General features: G+C 19.8%; 4 protein-coding genes across 8 annotated transcripts; 3 read left to right on the forward strand and 1 right to left on the reverse strand.

The window, feature by feature from the left end:
• Positions 1 to 705: 705 nt before the first annotated feature.
• LOC122712707 (transcription initiation factor TFIID subunit 7) lies at positions 706 to 2,628 on the forward strand. 2 transcript variants are annotated; one of them, XM_043932518.1, is made up of 7 exons: positions 706 to 905; positions 983 to 1,111; positions 1,198 to 1,278; positions 1,360 to 1,726; positions 1,801 to 2,157; positions 2,235 to 2,404; positions 2,462 to 2,628. In XM_043932518.1, exons 1-7 carry the CDS (start codon positions 819 to 821, stop codon positions 2,483 to 2,485), a joined length of 1,215 nt encoding a protein of 404 aa, XP_043788453.1. In that variant the 5' UTR covers positions 706 to 818; the 3' UTR covers positions 2,486 to 2,628. The 2 variants fall into 2 exon arrangements, with proteins under 2 accessions (XP_043788453.1, XP_043788454.1); XM_043932519.1 differs by having other exon boundaries at positions 781 to 905; positions 963 to 1,111.
• A 264-nt stretch (positions 2,629 to 2,892) lies between these two features.
• On the forward strand, positions 2,893 to 7,112 carry LOC122712658 (small integral membrane protein 14). Its single transcript, XM_043932467.1, has 5 exons — positions 2,893 to 3,051; positions 5,474 to 5,556; positions 6,229 to 6,283; positions 6,360 to 6,508; positions 6,618 to 7,112. Exons 2-5 carry the CDS (start codon positions 5,482 to 5,484, stop codon positions 6,660 to 6,662), a joined length of 324 nt encoding a protein of 107 aa, XP_043788402.1. The 5' UTR covers positions 2,893 to 3,051; positions 5,474 to 5,481; the 3' UTR covers positions 6,663 to 7,112.
• Positions 7,113 to 9,486: 2,374 nt separating this feature from the next.
• Positions 9,487 to 12,753, reverse strand: LOC122712660 (zinc finger CCHC domain-containing protein 8 homolog). The gene is made up of 7 exons (XM_043932468.1): positions 12,369 to 12,753; positions 11,872 to 12,112; positions 11,407 to 11,714; positions 10,976 to 11,189; positions 10,704 to 10,887; positions 10,110 to 10,264; positions 9,487 to 10,000 (listed from the first exon to the last, which is right to left on the reverse strand). The coding sequence occupies exons 1-7, from the start codon at positions 12,632 to 12,634 to the stop codon at positions 9,572 to 9,574; spliced, it is 1,797 nt and encodes a 598-aa protein (XP_043788403.1). The 5' UTR covers positions 12,635 to 12,753; the 3' UTR covers positions 9,487 to 9,571.
• Positions 12,754 to 13,344: 591 nt separating this feature from the next.
• LOC122712620 (MORN repeat-containing protein 3-like) lies at positions 13,345 to 14,653 on the forward strand. Of its 4 annotated transcripts, none has more exons than XM_043932408.1 (4): positions 13,345 to 13,561; positions 13,694 to 14,010; positions 14,192 to 14,379; positions 14,449 to 14,653. In XM_043932408.1, the coding sequence occupies exons 1-4, from the start codon at positions 13,374 to 13,376 to the stop codon at positions 14,620 to 14,622; spliced, it is 867 nt and encodes a 288-aa protein (XP_043788343.1). In that variant the 5' UTR covers positions 13,345 to 13,373; the 3' UTR covers positions 14,623 to 14,653. The 4 variants fall into 4 exon arrangements, with proteins under 4 accessions (XP_043788343.1, XP_043788346.1, XP_043788344.1 ...); XM_043932411.1 differs by having other exon boundaries at positions 13,694 to 13,893; XM_043932409.1 differs by having other exon boundaries at positions 13,718 to 14,010.
• Positions 14,654 to 14,656: the final 3 nt, after the last annotated feature.

Raw genomic sequence — 14,656 nt, forward strand, 5'->3', positions numbered from 1 at the left:
TTGCGCAATATATAATTATTATCAATGACTTAAAAAATAAAAAATAATAAAAAAAATGACTTAAAAAATAAAAAATAAATGTTACGTATTAAATGTTACACGTTTGGTAAATTAATTAATTGTATTAATTTTTTATTTATCGAAATTTATTGATATCCAAGTTTATATTTATATTATTTATTTATTTTATGCAATTAAAATAAATAATATAGAAATAAATCTATATATTATATTTAAATAATAAGTTCAAATTTGAATAGAAACTTAAAAGAAATATTTAAATAATAGATTCAAACTTAACTTCAAAATAGAACTGAGAAAAACAGAACATGAAAAAACACATTACGTCACAATGACGTCATATAAATAAGAACATTTTTTTTTTTATTTTTTTGAAAATAATTTAATATATTAAATTATTTTTTTTTGTTAGATATTTCTCTTAAATTATATAATGCACTTTTTTATTTATATTTAATTTTCTTTATATATAAGATTATACATATATATTGAAATGTATATTTAACTTCATTGAACTTACCTACGCCTATGTTCATCTTATATTTATTTTAATAAAGGTAACTAGAAAAACTATAAGTAGTATTTATTGAACTTGCAAGTACAACTGGTAAAGAATATAATTATTATTTTGTATTATATTTTATTTAATATTTTTTATTTGATATGTTATTTGTATTGTAGAAAAATATTATAGAAAAACATAATCTATATAAATATTTATAATTATTAAATATAGATATTCGATTGAATTATATCAATTTAAATCTTATCAATTAAAATTATAATTTTAAAGAAATATGAATCGTCATCCAACTACGGACTATAAAAATCGTAGCGAGCCTCAAGTAGAATTGGAAAGTCAATTTATTTTGCGTTTACCACCGGTAAATTTATTGTTTTAATATATAAGCTGAATTATTTAAAATTATAAATTCAATTAGAAGTGATTTAATTTTTTAAGGAACCAGCGAGAGTTTTACGAGAAACATTACGCAATGGATTATCTTTAAAAGATAGATTAAGCATAAAATTGGAAAATGATATGCGTTATGGTGAGGTTAGATTTGATCATTGGCTTCTTCATGGAAAAGTAAGATATTTTTCTTATTTATATAAAAATAACATATATGTATATAAATATAATAATTTTAAAAAAATGTTATATGTTATCATTAGATTGTTGATTTACCAACAATTGTAGAATCCTTGAAAACTATTGATAACAAAAGTTTCTATAAAACTGCTGATATATGCCAGGTAAAAAGTCAATTTTATTTATTCACTTACTTATTCTACAGTTCTATTTTTTTTAGTTTTATTCTATTTTATTATTCATAGATGTTAATTTGTAAAGAAGAAGATGATCATACTACTACAGATGAAGAATCTCCAGTCAGACAAAAGAAAAAAGATCCCAATAAAGTAGATAAAAAGTTTTTATGGCCACATGGTATAACTCCTCCTACTAAAAATGTTAGACGTAGAAGATTTAGGAAAACCTTAAAAAAGAAATATGTAGAAGCTCCAGAAATTGAGAAAGAAGTAAAACGTTTATTAAGAGTAGATAATGATGCAGTTAATGTTAAATGGGAGGTAATATGTGAAGATGAAGATCAATCAAAACCAAGCAAAGTCTCATCATCTGGTACAGTGAAAACTAAAAGAGAAAGTATTAGTGGTAATACTTCTCAAAGTCTTGATGTTGGTAAGTGATGTAAAATGAAATATACAAATGATAAATTAATTAGTGAATAAAACATTAATGTTTTTAATTTATAGCGGAACATGATATATTTGGTGAACCTGTAAGCGACAGTGAAGAAGATGATGAAGAAGGAAATATAAATGTAATGGAACTAGATGAGAATAGTCGTCTTTCTGCAGATAGTAGAGTATCAGACTCTAATTCTATGCAAGCTACATATTCCGAAAGGTCTAACAATAACACAGCAACAAGTAGTAATCTTGTGACAGAATTTAGTAAAGAAATGTTTCAAAATGATAATAATGTAGAAACAGAAATAGAAAAATCAGAAGATACATCTCCATCAAAAATAGCTAAAGTTGAACAATTTCATTCAGAATATATTATTTCAGAAAATTTTACAGAATCTCCTTCTGCACCAGTAACAAAAGGTATAATTATATATATAATAATATTTATATATGCATTTTTTTTCTGGTAAATGATTCATATTTAAATAAATTTATAGATTCATTGCAAACACGTCTCGCAACTTTGCACGCGGAATTAGCTGAATTACGTCAAAGAAGACAGCAACAAGAACTTGAAATAGCCAATATAGAAAATGTTAAGTTAAGACAAAGATTTCAAGAAATATTAGATAATTTACTAACTCAAGAAATGCAAAAAGTACAAGAGGTATGTATTATTATTTATATAATTTTGAATAATAATTATATCATCATAATGTTTCAGATTCAAGATTTAGAGTTAGGATAGTGTTGATATGCCATGAAGTTCTTGCCAATGCAATTTTTTTTAATCAAATTTATATATTGTATTTTTCTTATTTCTAATCTTTTTGTATAATATAATATATTTTATTATTTAAATATGATATTATATACTATTCCTTATTATATAAATTTTTAACATGTATGTATATAAAATGTATATAAAATATATAAAACATTAAATAAAATATAATTTTTTTTACAATTAATCAGCTATTGTAAAGTTAATAAAACTATAATCAATATTTAAAAACCATGATTTATTAAAAATTTCAAAGCGTTTTATATTATGCAATATATAACATTTTAATGTAGACAACCAATTGTCAAATTCCAAGTCGCTGTACAATGCATAACCATGAAATGCACCAATGAAAGTCCAGCTTGAGTTCGACTACGCATTCAAGATACAACAGGACGACCGTAATGGCTGACTCTTATTGAATATAAATGCGTTATAGATTCTTATTTTGTTGTAGTGTCAAATACTAAAGTGCTGTAAACATAATTATTCTTATTTTATTATCTTCCGTTTTCGTAAAAATATTAAGGGTGAGTAAAAATTTCTGCCATTAAACGATTTTTGTTCATTCCAACTGTCATTCATTTACTGTATTTTTCTTTTCATTTGGCGGTAATAGCAATGAATTACGAGCTAAGTGTCAATTGTTGTTTGATCTTTTTTGTTTTTTAATTATTATAATATGATTATAATAAATTTTACAAACATATTCTATTTATACTATTTCGAATTTTAATTATTTTATCTAAACGTAACTTTTACAGAATGTTGATTTCTTCTTTATACTATTATATTCTATCTTTAATCTATCATCTTTGATTAGAATATTTCATTTCAAGATTTAATTTGTATTTAAAAAAATTATTAAAAAATTTAGTAAAAAAAAAAAAAAAAATGACAAAGAAACTACATATATGAATATGTACCACGTGTCATTTATCATTAAATTCTGAATTTGATACAGAATATATGCAAAATATATTATTTATGAATTTTAATAATCTGTGTTATTATAATATAATTTTGAATGTATATTATAAACGGTTATTATTAAAGTAAAGTAAAAAAGTTTTCGACATTTTTATAAATATATACAAAAATATAATTTGATATATCGCACATATATTATAATAACATTTTTTTCTCTTAATTGTTTTACATTAAATATAACATTTATTATAGAATAAAATTGTATAACAAAAAAATTATAATATTAAATATTAAATCAAATCTAATATTCACTAATTTTTAATGAAATTTAGCATATTAATAAATCTATAAATTATAATTATAGCTATAAATAATTTATCAGTTATATAAAAAAATGTATCTAAAGTTTGAAAAAATTTATAATATAATTTTGAATATATTTAAATAGTATACCCGATTTATGTTGATCGCCACGTCAGCCATATCTAAATGATTTCCATACATTTCCTACTATTTATACATGTATATAGATAATTTTTTTATTCAATTATATAGTATTTTATAAAAAAAATATTATAATTTTTAATAGAAATATATAATAGAAATATTTAATTGTAATAATATACAAAGTTACATATAAAATTACGATACATACAAAAGTAAGATTGTTAATTTTTGTGATATTTTTTAAAATAGTTTTGAATGTTACATTATTCATATTATTATTTATTTTTTTATTTTCTTATAAATTTATTTCTTTTAGAATATTCTCAATATTATCAATATTTAATATATATATATACCTAATTTATTATAAAATGTAAATTTGAATAAATCCTTTTTTTCTATTTAATTGAATTTTTCATCTTCTGTACATATGTATTCATAATTATATTTTTATATATTTTTACAATTAGAAATATTATAGACAAAAAGATAGGAACTTGTAAATATACATAGATAGAATATTATTGTAGAATTATTAGCGAAAAAATATGATTCATTTCTTATCGGTAAAGTTTAAAAGTTGAAACTTATTACACTATCGATCTAATAATTTTAAAAAACAAGTCATAAATTTGTATCTAACATAAAATATATTAAATTTATGATTGATCCATATATAATAATTGTGATGTAGCAATTTTAAATTTTTTATCTTAAATTCAAATTCTTTCACAGAAATTAGATCTTTCAATTATAATTATTCTTATAATTAGTTAACTTTTACGAAATATTTGTAATATAAAATAAGTTTGTATTTTTATTATTTCTATCAAATTCTATGTATAATTATTAAATAAAAATTAATTATTTATATCTTAATCTATATTTATATGCTTGCTTTCCTCTTTCCTTTTCCCTTTAATAAAATATAAAAATAAATAAAGTTAGAAAAAATAGTTGATATCTCAATAATTTTAAAAATTTATATAATTTCTTTTTAATCATTTCTTAGAATTTAAAAAAAAGGATATTTCTGTGATAGGATTTAAATTCAGGATAAAATATTTTAAATTATTTCTATTACACCATGATGTTAAAATTGTTATTAAAAATTCTTGTACATTAAAATACTCATATATATCAAATTCCATAATTTTTACAAACTATATTTTATCTATAATTGATGAATTATGATTATGATTATGATTATGAATTATGATTATAATTAGATAATAGATATTTGAAATCAAAAAATATTAAGAGATTTCTTTTATATACATATGATATACATATATATATATATATATATATATATATGTACTCTTACTAATTCCATATATTTTTAATAGTTGTTTTGAATGAATTTTGATATTTTATATCAATTTATACTACATATACAATATATGTATGTATTATATAAATATAAATTATGTAAATTATTATTTAATTATTATGGTAACATTATTATTAATAAAAATTATTAATAAAATTTATTAATAAAAATTAAAATAATATATGATTTTATTATAATTATATATATTAATATCGTAATTATTTTTTTGTGTTTTCAAGTAGATTTCGTGATGGCCGACGAAGGATTTGATCTATGTGAATGTATATGGAACCATGAATTTGCTATGCAACGCCTACTTTCTATTGTAAGCCATAATCGAAATTTTTTGCTTGTTTATTCAAGAAATTAAAATCTTTATTAAAATTAATGTATATTTTCATTTTTAATATATGAAAATTATTTAATATTTTATTCATTTTAAAAATAACTATTAAAAATACTTCATTTTATTATATTTTTAAAAATTTATAAATTTTTAAAAAAATAATATTTCCTTTTATTTTTATTATTATATATGTTTTTATAATAATAATGTATATTTTTAATAATAATGAGTGCAATTGTTTCGAAATAATCGAAAATTATACAGATGAATAATATTTAATCTGTATAATTTAATATAAGATATTTTTCATATTTTTCATATAGTAGTAAAACCTTCATTCGAGTGGTAAAAATATGTCACAGTAAGCAACTTTTTGGGAATTTATTTTACTTTACCAATTCTTTTGCAAGAGTTACGCAATCAAACAAATATGAATAAACATATAAAATATGGTAAGAGAATGAATATATATTCGATAATAATATAGTTATAATTTTATTAAAGCATTAATTTTATTTGCATATTTATTTTTTTTTAAATTTTAAAAAATATTAAAAAATATTAAATATATTTTTAACTAATTAATCTTATTATTAATTTATAGAGTTCTATCAATTCTAAATATTTCACGTATGACATTTATTGTTTCAGTTGCGGCAAAGCCAAAATTACTGCACAGATAATGAATGTTTTGATATGTCACGATGTAAGCATTTTTTATATTTTATTATTGACATTAATTTTTTTAATTTAATTAAAAGTTTCTATTACGTATTTTTCAGTACCAGGACCACGTGATGTTCCATCATGGAACTTAAATTTTTTCATGATTTTATTAATTATTGTATTTGTTGTCCTTATGTATGCTCTTAGACCACAGTCTCTTCGTCATTTAAATAATGATATTGCTAAAGATCGAAACAATGAACGTGTAAGTTCATTAATATATACAAATTGATTTAATCAACTTGTATATATTATAACTTTATTCTTATCTTATCGATATGAATTATATTTTAATTTTCACATAATTTTTTTAGGATTCGCATGACGACCCTCCAGTACCACCACCGACAATACAATAAGAATGAAATATAATAAACGCTTTTATGTAGGTTTTTATAAGAAACCTACTGAATTTATGATAATAGACGAAGTAAAAAAAAAATTAATTAATTTGATTTATATATATCTCTATGATTATAGATATCTCTATGAATATATTTAATCTAACCTAAAAAGAACTGTAATTTTCTTTTTTTTCTAATAATTTGAAAATTATTATATTTGTACACGTTAACATTCGCATTCTTCGATTTTTATTTACTAACATTTGTCACATATCGAAGCTATATATAAAGAGAAAAAAAATAATTATAATTCAATGAAAATATTTTCATCAAATATCTTCTAATTGAATTGTTGATATGCTATAGGTTATTGAAAATTCATTTTTTAAATACGCGTAACTGTATAAACGATATTGAAATTGTGATTGTTAAAAAAAAGAATAAAAATTTTTTTATTAAAAATAATTTTATTTATAAGAATAACGTAAATTAGTAACAAATTAATTATTAATTATAAATTAAAAATTAATTATAAATAAATTATTAATGTAAATTAATATAATAATTAATAATTAATATAATTAATAATTTAGGTTATTCTTATTGTATGATTTTTCATATGAATATTTTATCGAAATTCATTTGAATTTGTATTACACGAAAAATAGGATTTAATTTTATAAATCTCATTTTGAAATCACAATTCGATGAATTGAAATATTTATATATGATTTAAATTCTTTAACAATTCTTTTTTTCTTAAACAATTGTGAGTGTTGTACATTCCTTTAGAATGATAATAACATACATTATTTTATATTTATTTTTATCTGCTTTTTTTATAAAAAAATAATTTAATACGTTAAATTTTTATTTTTTAAAAAATTATTATTTTTCAACTAAATAATAATATGCATTGTAATTGAACTTCATATATGATTTCATTATAAAAAATATAATAAATATAATAAATATATGTACGTTTTACAAAAAAAGACAATATAATTAAAGATATTTTATGGAATCAGTATACTATTTTCTAATGATTCAAAAATTAACAATAATTATATTATAATATATGTTAAATACCAATAACATATAAAAAAAAATATATATATATATATTAAAAATTTTAATTATTGACTTTATTAAAATTTAGATTATTAAATTCCTAATAAAATTTTTTAATTATTTTATTTTATTTTATTTTAATAATTCTCTTTTTCTCTATTTTATTTATTATATTATATAATTTTATTAGAAATAAATAAATTTTTTAGAGGGGAGATAAGAGATATACACTTCAAATACGTATCTTGTTAAAATGCTTCTATTAATATCTTGTTATCATTATTACAAAAACACATTCCTTTCTTTATTTACATATATACATAGTTTTCCAAATTGATGAATTTATCATACAATTTATTTTATAATTGGAAAACTAGAATGAAAATTTTAATATAAAAATTTTTTAATTAACAATTTTAATTTCATTTTCCATTTGTTTAAAACTTATTTGAGCAAAAAAATTAATTGCTCAATTATTTATTTATCAACATATTTGCTACTAATTGCTAATAGTATATGTATATGTGTAATTAAATGTTATATGGCATATGTGATATATATAAAGTTAATATCACATATATAACAAAGATAATTTTTCATTATTTAATTATATACATAAATGAATATAACATATATTTTTAGCCACAATCTAATATTATGTTATATGTGCATAAGTAAAATATTATAATATATCAGTGTAAAACTATTAAAATTAATATAATGACCTATAGTGATAGGCAAAACGCATAATAGTAAAAATGTTATAAAAGAAAAAAATTATTTATACATTTATTACATCTATGTATTAAGAGAAATATTTTAAATGCATATATAAAATTTATAAATTTAAGTACAATTAATATTTAAAAATAATTTTAAATACAATTTGAATTTATTACAAATAATTTTTATCGTTTAAAAAACGATTATATTTTATTATGTACAAGAATTTTGCTTGTACTGATAAAAACATTCGTTAATTCTAAAATAAATTCGACTTATAAACAAAATTTATTGTAATTTGTAATAATGAATATAATATTATAATAATATTTAATTGAAATAATTATAAAATAAAATTTGAAATCTTTTGTTCAATATGAAATAGTTAATATTCATTTACAATATATTACGCGAGAAAATGTCATTAATTAATAGAAAAATAGTATATATTTGTACTTCTTTTTATAAGTGAGGTATCATTAATTTTTTTTAAAAATTATGAATCTCTTTTATCTTTTCGACACAAGTAGGAAGACCAATTAAAAGGACGATTTTACATTGCATTTTCATAGTCCTTCTTCTTCATTAATACAGATTTATGTCAGAAATATTCAATTGCAATATATTTATTATAATGATTAAAAAATTTTTAATTAAAATTATTATAATTTGTATTTTTTTTCATTTATTAGAATCATTTAAAAAAAAAAAAAAAAAAAAAAAAAAAAAAAAAAAAAAAAAAAAAAAAAAAAAAAAACCATTTTAGATTAAAAGAAGAAATTACGAATAAAATATATTAGATATTTTCTGATTTTTTGAAAAATATGCAAATATATAAATTAAAATAATAAAGAATAAACATATGGTTTATACATTTTTTTAATTTACAAAACATATATTTTTACTGAAAAATTATATATATTTTAAATTAATTATAATTAAAAATATATTCTTTAACTAGAATCATAGTTATTTAATGAAATTTAGCGAAAAAAGAAAATTTTTTTCTTTATATCTTAATAAGATATCTATAAATAAGATAGAATTATTGCTTACTTTTTAATGAAAAATTTATATTTATGAATTATGATATTCCTTTGATATTATGAAACCTAATTGAATATTTATGACTATTCTTGATTAAGTTTTGCCAATGTGTTTCTTACTTTTTGCAAAACTCCTGTCATTTGTTCGTACTTACCTGTTGAATCCGGTAAATTTTCGTAATTAATCACATTGCAAATATTCTTTGAAAATTTTTCAGATGATGGTAATTTATTATATGGAGATGTACTTTGTAACACAGGTGTGCCTAAATCAATAGATTTCACACTTCCATGACTTGTATTTAATTCATTTTGACGAATATGATTTGATTCTGGAGTAGTTTCATTGCTAGATGGTAATGTATCAGATTTTGGAATTGAATTTGAAGAATTGCTTTTCAATGGAATATCTAAATTTGATTCTTGAAGTTCTACAAGTAATTGTTTTTTCATATTCTCCAATTCAAGTAATGATGGGGATTTCGTTCGCGAAGAAGGTGATATGTTATTTTCCTGTAATATTTTACATAAAATTTATCTTATTTTTTAATATATTTTACAAAAATAACATATAGATATATTTATTATAAAAATGATACATGTAACACTGTTTTATACATACTAGTGGCTTAGAAAGTTGTAATTCTTGAGAATGATAATCTGAATCTTCAGATATTGTTTGTGATGGTAATGGTGGTTCAGGTGGTTTCAATGGGGATTCTGATGGTAATGGTGGCACAAATAATCCATTAGCAGGTACATATTCTACTACACTTTCTATTTAATAAAAAAAGAAATATTTTTATATTATATGATATATAATTGTATATATAATATGAGATATGTTAACATATTGAATATTGTTTGGAAGATCAATTTTGGAGATCAAAATAATGAAGATATATAAAAATATCTATTAAGATTTATTATTTATTATTACATCTATTATTTATTAAAATAATAGATGTAATTAATGTAAATTTATAAATAATATATAAATAATAATATATATATAATTTATTATTTATAATTTATAAATAATAAATATATAATTTATGATAAATGATAAATAAATTTTCAATTAAAATTTTTGTATATTTTTGTATTTGTTTTAGCTTTTAGAATTAATTAATTTCAAACATATTTCATAAATATATTAACATCATATATTATTAAAATATGTAAATTTTAAAAGAACAAGATATATTTTATATACCTTCTGTATCTTCAATTTCCATTTCACTAGGTTGTGGTGCTGGACTATCATTTGATGTACTATTAATAGTCTTGAGTTTTTTTCTCTTATATCCATCATCTGCTTTCTTTCCTCTTAATTGTAGTAACATTCTTTGTTTACTATTAATAGTTAACATTCTTGATATCCAATATTGTCCATCCTCCTATTATTTATAATTTATGTAATGTAATTCAAGAAATTTAATTTTATAAAAATACATTAAATTGTATTATGAAATTTGTTTATCTTACATCACGGGTACCAGGTGGAGCTGGTACATTAAAACCAGGAAAATCATATATTTTTTTTATATCATATTGATCTCTATCACCTTCTTCGATAATAGATCCTGGTTCATCATTAGGATCTTCTACTGGAATACCATCAGAATTAAATAAAGACAAACCAGAGTGTTGTAAACGTGCTTCCTCTAACCATCCTGGAGGGTAACCAAGCATTCTCATTCTAGAAAAAATATTTTAATATAAGAAAACTATTAGAAACTCTTTTTTTGATTCTTATATTAAAAATTATTTTATTTATATTTCTATTTTATATATAATTAAATAAATTTTTTTTTCTATTTTATACATTTTTTTTATTTTTATTTTTATATTATTTTATTTTTAAAAATTATAACTTCAAAAATTAAATAATAACTAATTAAATAAAAACTAATTACCTATATATATGTCTAGGTAATTCATTACTTCTCAGACCTAGTGCTTTACGTAAATTATTGCTTAATTGACCAGGAATTATATGACCAAATCTTTGATTATCTTCCAAATGATATCTAACAGTTCTTGTGTTTTTCATATTGAAATTTTTTCTATTTATTTCTATATTAGCATAATTTCTTGGTTCTGGACAATCTCGTAAATTATGATTTTCCAAACAATTAAAACACATCATTCTTGAAGATGGACAGTCAGTCTTTAGTTTTATATCTGATTCTAATATTTCTTTATCAAACACATTTTCATATTTCTAAAATAATTATTAGTAATGTCAAAATATTAAAAACTTAATAACAATAAAATACTACAAATATTACATTTATTTGTTTGGAATAATAAATCTTATATATCACTAAATTAATTTAAATATTGAATATTAATAAAAAAATATTAATAAAAAAACAAACCTTTCCATAAGTTGGAACATCAAAATCATCTTTAAGTTTTGGTTGTTTATCTACAGTAAATAATGTATCACATATTATATCTTGACTATCTTCACTTTCTGTAGTAATTTCAATAGACTGACTTATAGAATCAGTATCATTATCCCAAACTTCTAATGTTAAACCATTATCATTTTCTTGACATCTAATTTTGCAAGATTCTAATTCTTCTAGAAATTCTTTAATTTTTTTATTATATTGCCTAAAAATTTAATAAAGAAATGAAAATAAAAATTATTTCTGTAATAATAGAATAATTATTTCAATATATGTATTAATTGATATATTCTATTAGAATCAAAATGTTTTTTTTAGAAATTCTTTTGTCATATACAATAAAATATATATATTTAATATATATATATTTAAAATTATATACAAAATAGTTTATTTATTTTACGCGAAAATTGATAGCAAATTATACATAAAAATATTTTAAAAATACTGCAATTTCTTACCGTGAAATACTTTCATCTCGAAATATAACCTTCAAAAGTGGTTTTGATGTACTTGCGCTATCACATGTTATTCTCATAGATGTATTTTTATTATTATCTACATAATCACTAATTATGTTCGTTTTCTTCGCATTGTTGTTCGATAATGAATTTTTTTCAATCGAATATTCACTTTGGTCATTGTCAGTAACATTGATGGCATCTTGGCTCGAGTCCAAATCAATCACCTCTTCGTCGGTATCTTCGATAGTAATCGTAGAATTCATGGAAATACTATCGACACTGGAACGAGAACATAGATGAAACAGTTATATATTGTAAATGTGTAACTTTATCGAACAAAAACTTTTTCCTCTTTTGAACTTTTATCTTAAAAAAAATACGATACTCCAATCCTATGAAGTTTCCCAAACGCAATAAAACTTAACTGTAGAGGCGCTCTAATTCGTGAATAGGTAAACATACATGGAATAGATTTTATTTTAAAATTTAATTGAGAATTATAATTGATTTAAATATTTCTTTAAATAATTTTATTATTAATATATTTTTTATTTAATAATTTTTGATGTTAGAAATACAAATTTTTAAAGGTATTTTAGATAATAATCATAAATATTTATATATTTTATTATATATATAATATTTTTAATAAAAAAAATATATTGCTCATGTGTTTTAAAACGATTAATTATATTATTACATATTGTTTCATATTTCTAAATTATAAAATATAAAAGTTTGATTGTTTTATAATGTTAATAGATGGCACTGTCAGTATAAAAATTTGCATCACTTAATTTCGGATGTAATAAAAATTTTGATAATCTGTATTCTTCTTATTCTTAAACTTGTATTAATGAATCAAATTTTTAGCTTTTTTAAGTTTATTTTCATTACATTGATATTAAGTGATATTTTAAAAAGAACAATGAATCATAAAAGATAATTAAATATTAACCAATTTAATATTTAACATGCTAAAAAATTGTTTTCAAAATTTAAATGAAATATTTAATAAATTTTATAATGGTTTTCTTAAAACATATTAAAACTTCATATACTCGGCGTAAAATAGAAAATTCAAAAAGAAATGGTTTGAGGCATACTATTTTCAGCCCCCGAAGCAAAAGTTATTATATAGGTGAATGGAAAAATGATATAAAAGAGGGTAGAGGTAGAGAAGTGAACAGGTATTAATTATTACATTGATAATATATAATAATTATATAATTATTATAAATAAGATTAAAATTAATTAAAAATATTTATTATTATTTGTCTTTTATTATTTATTTTTTGATGTTTTTGATATATATGAAAAGAAATTTCATTTTGAAATTTCATAGAGATGGATGGATATATGATGGTAGTTGGCTTAATGATAAAAAGCATGGTTGTGGTATTTTAAGCAAAATTTCAAAAGAAGATCATAAAATTCGCCGATATTATATTGGCGAATGGGTAGCTGGAGCAAAACAAGGATTTGGATATAACTGGTTCGAAGATGGTAGTTATTATGAAGGTGATTTTTGTCGAAATAAACGACATGGCTATGGTCGTATATGGTATTGTAATGGAGATTATTACGAGGGAGCTTGGAAAAATGATCTTTATCATGGTTTAGGAATATTCATTAAAGGTTTCCAAATTAATATCATCTGTTGTTTTTGTAGTTGATTTTTATGTTTTATAAAAATAATATAAATATATAAATTAAAAAAATAATTTATCAAATAGAACAATGATTGTAATTTAAAAAAAATAGATATTCTTTACGTTATATCATTATAAAAATTAAATATTTAATATAATTTTTATAGATAATGGTAATAAATATGAAGGTCAATTTGTTAATGGCAAGAAAGAAGGTTATGGCACATTTTACCATATAATTACTGGTCAAGAGCAACATGGTTTCTGGACAAGTGATTTATTCATAAATGGCACTATGTTGGATGCAGATTTCCGACAATGTGCATCTCGTCCGACGCCATATCCTATTCCAGAAGTATAACGATTATAAATAAAATTTTTATAATTCATATTCAATATAATTTTTCTTGATTCATTTTTTTAGATTAAATTGATATCGCATATCAAGAGTTCTCAAGACATTTCTGAAATCAATGATCAAAAGAAAAAATTATCTTATACTGAAGATTTATGTAGAAGAATACCAAAGCATATAATCGCAAATATATGTGTATCTAGAAACACATGTTCTTGTTTAAATTCTGTTTTATATAAATAAATATATTTATTTTTTAAAATAATATATAATACAA

The sequence above is a fragment of the Apis laboriosa genome, unplaced genomic scaffold, assembly GCF_014066325.1.
Source record: "Apis laboriosa isolate Shangri-la unplaced genomic scaffold, ASM1406632v1 scaffold204_cov149, whole genome shotgun sequence".
Lineage (NCBI taxonomy): Eukaryota > Metazoa > Arthropoda > Insecta > Hymenoptera > Apidae > Apis > Apis laboriosa.